This window comes from Sesamum indicum, linkage group LG13 (assembly GCF_000512975.1).
Source record: "Sesamum indicum cultivar Zhongzhi No. 13 linkage group LG13, S_indicum_v1.0, whole genome shotgun sequence".
NCBI lineage: Eukaryota > Viridiplantae > Streptophyta > Magnoliopsida > Lamiales > Pedaliaceae > Sesamum > Sesamum indicum.
Window position 1 is genome coordinate 1,991,239 of NC_026157.1, and position 7,151 is coordinate 1,998,389.

General features: G+C 41.9%; 1 protein-coding gene and 1 non-coding gene across 4 annotated transcripts; one reads left to right on the top strand and one right to left on the bottom strand.

Moving 5' to 3' along the window:
- TRNAN-GUU lies at positions 2,603 to 2,676 on the bottom strand. The gene has a single exon. It is a non-coding gene; the product is annotated as a tRNA-Asn (tRNA).
- LOC105176119 (double-stranded RNA-binding protein 4) lies at positions 2,756 to 7,151 on the top strand. Of its 3 annotated transcripts, none has more exons than XM_011098825.2 (6): positions 2,756 to 2,884; positions 4,063 to 4,325; positions 5,029 to 5,239; positions 5,344 to 5,824; positions 6,447 to 6,520; positions 6,696 to 7,151. In XM_011098825.2, exons 1-5 carry the CDS (start codon positions 2,839 to 2,841, stop codon positions 6,508 to 6,510), a joined length of 1,065 nt encoding a protein of 354 aa, XP_011097127.1. In that variant the 5' UTR covers positions 2,756 to 2,838; the 3' UTR covers positions 6,511 to 6,520; positions 6,696 to 7,151. The 3 variants fall into 3 exon arrangements, with proteins under 3 accessions (XP_011097127.1, XP_020554218.1, XP_020554219.1); XM_020698559.1 differs by having other exon boundaries at positions 2,769 to 2,884; positions 4,075 to 4,325; XM_020698560.1 differs by lacking the exon at positions 2,756 to 2,884 and adding an exon at positions 2,951 to 3,557.

Consider the following 7,151-nt stretch of genomic DNA (forward strand, 5'->3'; position numbering starts at 1 on the left):
CCTGATTTGCCGAGGTATGATGGGACGAAGGACCCATACGAGCATGTGGCAGCCTTTGATATGGTGATGAATCTGTATGGGCAGCCAGGTCCCATAATGGCCAAGTTATTCGCTACTACGCTAACGGGGAAGGCACAAATGGTTTACCAACTTGCCCCGAGGAAGCGTCGATTCACATGAGCAGCTGGTTCAGAAATTCTCTTTCCACTTGGCGAGCCGGAGAAAGCAAAAGAGGCCAGCCACCCACCTCTTCAGTGTGTGTGCGTGGGTGGGTGTGTGTGTATATGTGTGTGTGGAGTGTGTGCGTGGGGTTGTGTGTGTGTGTGGGGTGGGGTGTGTGCACGTGTGTGTGTGGGTGGGGTGTGTGTGTTTGAGGTGGGTGTGTCTGTGCGTGTGGGGGGTGTGTGTTTTGTGTGCGTGTCGTGTGTGTGTGTGGGTGTGTGTGTGAGTGTGGTGTGTGTATGCGTGTGTGTCATGGTAAAACATGTTTTTCTTCCATTTTGAAAATAGAAGAAGTGAGGTATTGTACCGTGAAAGAAAAACATGTTTTACCGTGACACACACACCCCCACACCCACACACACACACACACATACCCCACCCACAAACACACCCCCCACACACACACATACACACACACACACACCGCACACGCACACACACACCCCACACACACATACACACACACACACCACACGCACACACACCCCCGACACACACACACATAAAAAAAAAAAAAGAAAAAGGGCGCATGGACAAGGAAATGTAAATGCCGGAACAAGGAACAACATCATTTTGCAAAACTTCTTAAGCAAGAGTGGTCTTGGATTGATTTAGTGAGGGGATATAGTGAGGGAAAATGAGTGGTGGATTGATAAAATCTGATAAATATCTTGGGTGGTTATGATCTTCTAACCAATTGGTGTAGCAGGTTTCTGTTAAGATCACGATGTTAACAAATATATTTTTATATGCCTTGAGAAGTTTGTTGAATGATGCCGCCCCTTATTCCGGCTTTTACATTTCCTTGTTTATGCGTCTTTTTTTTTTTTTTTTTTTGTGTGTGGGTGACCACACGCACACAAACACACACACCCGACACGCGCGCACACACCCACCCACACACACACGCACATACCCCCTCACCCACACACCACACGCACACACACAACAAAAAAAAAAAGTAAAAAGACGCATAGACAAGGAAATGTAAAAGTCGGAATAAGGGGCGGCATCATTTAACGAACTTCTTAAGGCATATAAAAATATATTTGTTTGTGTATTGGTGGGTGTGTGCGTGCGTGTGGGGTGTGTGGTGTGTGTGTGTGGGTGGGGTGTGTGCTTGTCTGTGTGTGTGGGTGTGTGGGGTGGGTGTGTGTATGTACGTGTGGGGGGTGTGTGCGTGTGGTGTGTGGGTGAGGGGGGTGTGATGTGTTGGGGGGGTGGGTGGGGTGTGTTGTATGTGTATACACGTGTTGGGGTGTGTGCGTCTGTGCATGTGGGTGGGGGGTGTGTGTGTGTGTGGGTGGATGGGGTGTGTGCGTGTGTGTGTGGGGTGTGTGTGTGCGTGCGTGTAGGGTGTGTGTGTTTGTGTGCGTGTGGTGTGTGTGTGGGTGGATGGGGTGTGTGCGAGTCTATGTGTGTGGGTGGGTGTTAGGGGGTATGTGTGTGTTGTGTGTGTGTGTGTGTATTTGTGTGTGCGATGTGTTGTGGGTTGGGTGGGGGTGTGGGGGGGGAGGGGTGTGTGTGTGCGTGTATGTGCATGTGGTGTGTGTGTGCGTGGGTGGGTGTGTGTGTGTATGTGTGTGTGGAGTGTGTGCGTGTGGTGTGTGTGTGTGTGGGGTGGGCTAGGAAAGAAAATCCAATTACCAGTCGCAGTTCCAAGTCCTATAACTATCCCCTTCCTTCTTCTTATAACGCGAGTTACCCATATCCAACTCCAACAAGGGCTTTCCTCACAGCTTCACAAGTCAGTTCCCCCTTTTCTAAAGCAGCTAGCACACCAATTCCGGTGTGTGCATGTGTGTGTGTGGGTGGGGGTGTGTGTGTGTGGGTGGGTGTGTGTGTGCGTGTGGGGGGTGTGTGTTTGTGTGCGTGTCGTGTGTGTGTGGGTGTGTGTGTGAGTGGGGTCTGTGTGTGCGTATGTGTTACGGTAAAACATGTTTTTCTTTCATTTTGAAAATAGAAGAAGTGAGGTGTTGTACCGTGAAAGAAAAACATGTTTTACCGTAACACACCCCCCCCACACCCACACACACACACACACACAATACCCCACCTATACACCCACATTCCACACCCACACACTCCACAGACACCCACACACATACACATACACACACACACACACCTCCCCGACACACACACACACAAAAAAAAAAAAGAAAAAGAACGCATAGACAAGGAAATGTAAAAGCCGGAACAAGGAGCGGCATCATTCTGCAAAACTTCTTAAACAAGAGTGGTCTTGGATTGATTTACTTTACTAGAGGGGATATAGTGAGGGAAAATGAGTGGTGGATTGATAAAATCTGATAAATGCCTTAGGGTTAAAAACAAATATTAAAAGGCTAAAAAGTAGTAATACTAACAAGGGTACCTACGCTAGAAGGAGGGCTTGAACCTCCGACCTTGTGGTTAACAGCCACACGCTCTAACCAACTGAGCTATTCCAGCTTTTGCTTCCACCCATCCATTTTAGTGATTACAGATCAGTTCTTCCGTCCCGACTGACTAGGTAAACCTAAAATAATTTTTTCCATACAATTTCGGCAAACAGACCTTCTGTGAAGCAAAAAGTGGAGGTCTCCTTCCCCATTTCTCTATCGAATTATTACCATGTCTGTTCCTCCTGACCCATTGCGTTTGCCTCCTCCTGGACCTGGTACGCTACCTATTGCCCTTTTCTGCTTCTCCGTCTCTGTGTGTGTGTGTTGCGCCAAAAGGGTTCATGTCCTTTTCTGCTTTTGTTCTATTCTTTCACCTTCATTTCTCATTTTATTTCCCCTTTTATGCTATTAGAGCAGACGCCCAGCTGTTATTCTGCTGCTACCATCATGCTCTCTCTCTCTCTCTCTCTCGTTTCGAAAAGCTAAATTTACCGTATTATGAGTTGTGTATTTTGTCTTGTGAGTATAATTTTTCTTTTTTTTGTTTTTATTTTTTTGAATCGACCCTGTCCTACAGTAACAGCATAGTGTATATGCTTGTTGCATGGTGTTTTTTTTTCCTCCCTTGGTCTGATCTCTTTGAACCATTTGCTGTTGCTCTTCTTACAATTTCCTAAGTTTACTATTTCTGGGTCGCTAGTTAAGTCTTTTATTGTGACTGAGCGGAAAAGCTGTTTGCCTAAACTATATACACTCCCTCCTAATGATAAAAGGACAATGTCTTTGCCTCAGAGTTGTGATGCTTCAGAGATTAGCTTTTTTGGACCTAGAATTTGCTGACATCAGTATGTTTTCACGTGGGTTGTTGTTTAGGATGACATCTCCCTGAAAGAACTTGTAGCTTAGTTCTATATAACATCAGGGGAGTTACCATTCATTTGTTTTCAGGTACATCATAGTTGGACTGTATTATGGATAATTTTATCTAGATTTACACAGTCCTGTTATTTCCAGAAGGTCGGCATGTGTGAAATGTCTAGTTCGAGATGGTATGGTACGATTAATTGGAGTGTCCATGTACTAAAAATCTAATTTATGATTCGATTCCATGGAATTCTCATTAAAAACTTTTTGCCCGTTAATTAATATTTAGTAGCCACTTCCATCAATTTTTGATCTTATATGTTAAGGTGGTACGGTGATACCAATAACCAAGGGAGTTTACAACTTAACTCTGGCTATATCCGTTATTAGTGATGCGTTCTTCCATTATATTGCTCCTTGGATTTTTCTCCTGTTTATTCATTCCTGAAATTTTTCTTGCTGGTATCTTGCCTGTCCCTGTAGTTTTAATTTAAGGTATGCAGCTCCCGATTAATGTTTCTGTTTGTTGTTTATTCTTGCGTCATCATTTCGTGGAAATCTCTTCTTAACTTCACTTGTACTTGCAAAGGTATCCCTGAAGATTTCTGGTTCAAGAACCGTCTTCAAGAATTCACACAAAAAGCCTCCATACCACTTCCAATATATCAAACTTCTAGTGAAGGGGTTCAGCATGCACCCCGGTTTAGATCTCGAGTATGGGTGGACGGAACATGCTTTGCATCCCCAAGTACATTCTCAAATAGGAAGATGGCAGAACAAGACGCTGCCAAGCATGCACTGATTGGCATACAAGAAAAAGTAAAGAATGAGGGATCTTCACGTGTACATCAGGTTGGTTGCATGCATGCAAATAATCTCAATTCCTATTGTTTAGCAATTCTAGTATTCATTAACTGGCAAAGCTTGATATAAATTGTAGAACCTATTGCAATTCAAGATTGTTTTAAAGCCGTCTCATTTATTTGCTTCAAGTGTTGCTGATATCTATACTGAATTTTACTTATTTTGTTGCCTCGTTTGTTGTGCAACCATCTGGTTGTATTAGTGCAAGATGCATGAATGTTAACAGGATATCATGTTACTTTGATGTCTCTCCATCTTGTCTGATGCTCTGATTATTTATTTCTTTTTCGTTTTAACTAATGAAGCTTTCATAATACTTATAGAATGTGTTTTAACCTGCATTTGGATCCTCCATCTATTTACAAACCAGTTCTCATGTTAACGATGCTCTTGATTGCGGGAGAAGTTTGCAGTATATATGCAAGCTCAAGTCTTTGAATTTTGATTATTCATTATTTAGATCCTGCACGGTGGTTGTTTACTGCTTGAGCTGGATACAAGTTAAACCTGGCTTTGACATATTTTGACTCAATTTGGAAAAAGATTTCTAGATCCTACTGTCTTGCTCTGTTGTATTTTTAGTTTTCCTGTTTTCTTTCAATCTTTTCCCAGATACTTGTTTCCTTAGGCTATTGAAATTTCTGACTGATTTTTCAATTGTTGCTATTTTTCCCTTTTGATACTTCCGCAGGATTCAATCTTTTGCAAGTCGATCATTTATGAGTATGCCCAGAAGATGAATCTCCAGCTACCTACTTATGTGACAAATGAGTCAAAGGCAATGCTTCCCATATTTGTGTCATCATTGGTTTTAAATGGTGTTACTTATGTTGGCGAAGCTGGAAAAAATAAGAAAGAGGCCGAGCAATTTGCAGCACGTTCAGCTATTTTATCTATTTTAGGTGACTTCTATAAACGTGAACAGTATTATTGGTATATCCTTGTAAGTAGAAGTTTATTCTCGGTGCATAACTAGTTGGTTTTACTGACATGGCTATTGATGCAGACTCTGAATCGAGCACAACAATGAGTGAGATAGTTAAGTCTAAATTTAAGTTATACGACGCACTGAAGACAGTCATGGATTCATCCAGTGTCCAGGTTGGCAATGTGCCTGCTAGAGTGAACCCATTGGAGGATAGTGCTGCAATTTCCTTAGTTAATAAGAGGAAAGAAATTGATGTTGCTGAAGGCTCTTCCACTGATCCTTGTGCTACAATTTCGAAGTCTAGCTCAATAGCGCCATTTCCTGCTATTCAGTTGACGCTTCCAGAGTCTACACCTGAAGAACTTTCAAACACCCAAGCTGCGCCCCAGTTCCTCCATGAGTTCAAAAAGCCTAAATCCCAGACTTCTTTGCCGGTAGTAGATCCTCCCATTGTATTTGTGCCTCCAGCTTCAGAACCAGCTGTAATAAGCTCAACATCTGGGAAAAAGCGGAATCGTAAGAACAAGAAGACCAAAAAGAAAGTGCTAGATCAACCTCCGTAAGTATTGTTGTGATACTGACTACTTATATTGGTTCAAATCTCAATTTATTTCTACAACAATACAGAGTTTCCATATTGATTCGCCTCCTCCACTGTTACAGTTTTCTTAAGGGATGCATGCATCAAATTCAAAGAGAAAGATCAGTTTAGTGTTATAGAATTAGGATTTTATTCTAAATTATGCTAGACGAGCTGCTTGCAAATAAGGCAGAACCAAGTTTTAATTTTAGATCATTGAAGCGTATCTAAATACTAGAAGATAACATCATTATTTAGTACTGCTACTTTCTTTTATACTGGTTTCTAGACTAACTTGAAATTGCATTCAACATAAAAATATGCAAAACCTGCCAATAACAGAAACCACACCAATTGTTCAAAGCTCTGAGGCAGGATGTCGGCTGCAGAACTTTTTAATCAAGCCGTGCCGTATATTACATTTCTTGCACGTTATCTGGATAAAGTTCTTGCATTTGGGAGTGCCAATTACTAATTGCAACATATGAATTCTGCTGCTCTTTCATCATAATTTCTAAATGATTATCTTCACAAGTATACCGAGCTAATTTGTTGTCTAGGACTTTTGCTGTTCCTCTCTGAAAGTTCCCGGAAAATGCAGGTTAACAATTCCCTCAATTCCTCAGAGCCTCCCTGCTTTCTCAGTGGCCCCAACGAGTGGCTAACTCTGGCTCGGTACATTTATTTTGACATTTATCAGTTGAATTTCAGTTATAACCTATGAAATCATTGATACAGATTGTTCACATGTGTACAGTGTGATGAATTATTTCTCTTTGATGTACATTTCTCTTGCCTCATTGAATAGTGTGAACGTAATCATAGTTTAATTTCTGAACACGTGATGCAGGCTTCACTGCATTGTTGCCCAATACCAAGTACTTTGCCATTCTGGAGTCCGAAGCTAGATCTATGGTTTTCCAATTCAAGCTCTGGCTTAATTCCCGCTACGTTGTCGGGAATCAGACTTGTCCCTCAAGAATTGTGTTGCCTGCAGGTTTTCCCTGTATCTGGTTGCTCATCAGGCAATTGCTTTGCCAAATTCTTCCATATTGGTATTTCACTTCTTGTAGAAGTAACGTAATCTCGTTGCAGGAAATTTGTATATCCTAGTCCCTCTCTTTTTCTTATGAGCTCATGGTTTGAAGCAGGGGAGGATTGTGTTGAGCGTTCAGATTAAGTGTATATCAGATCAACACTTTCCGAGGTTATGTCTAATTACAATCATCGAAATTGAGGTTCTATGACTTTAAGGTCATGGGATTGAACCTATTAACGTGTGGAATGTTATTCTATTTTAATAGTA

Bases quoted from the DNA above. Each gene is read 5' to 3' on its own strand.
- LOC105176119 (XM_011098825.2), top strand. From the start codon at position 2,839: ATGTCTGTTCCTCCTGACCCATTGCGTTTGCCTCCTCCTGGACCTG. The intron at 2,885-4,062 runs GTACGCTACCTA...GTACTTGCAAAG, and splicing joins TTTGCCTCCTCCTGGACCTG to GTATCCCTGAAGATTTCTGG. The intron at 4,326-5,028 runs GTTGGTTGCATG...ATACTTCCGCAG, and splicing joins GATCTTCACGTGTACATCAG to GATTCAATCTTTTGCAAGTC.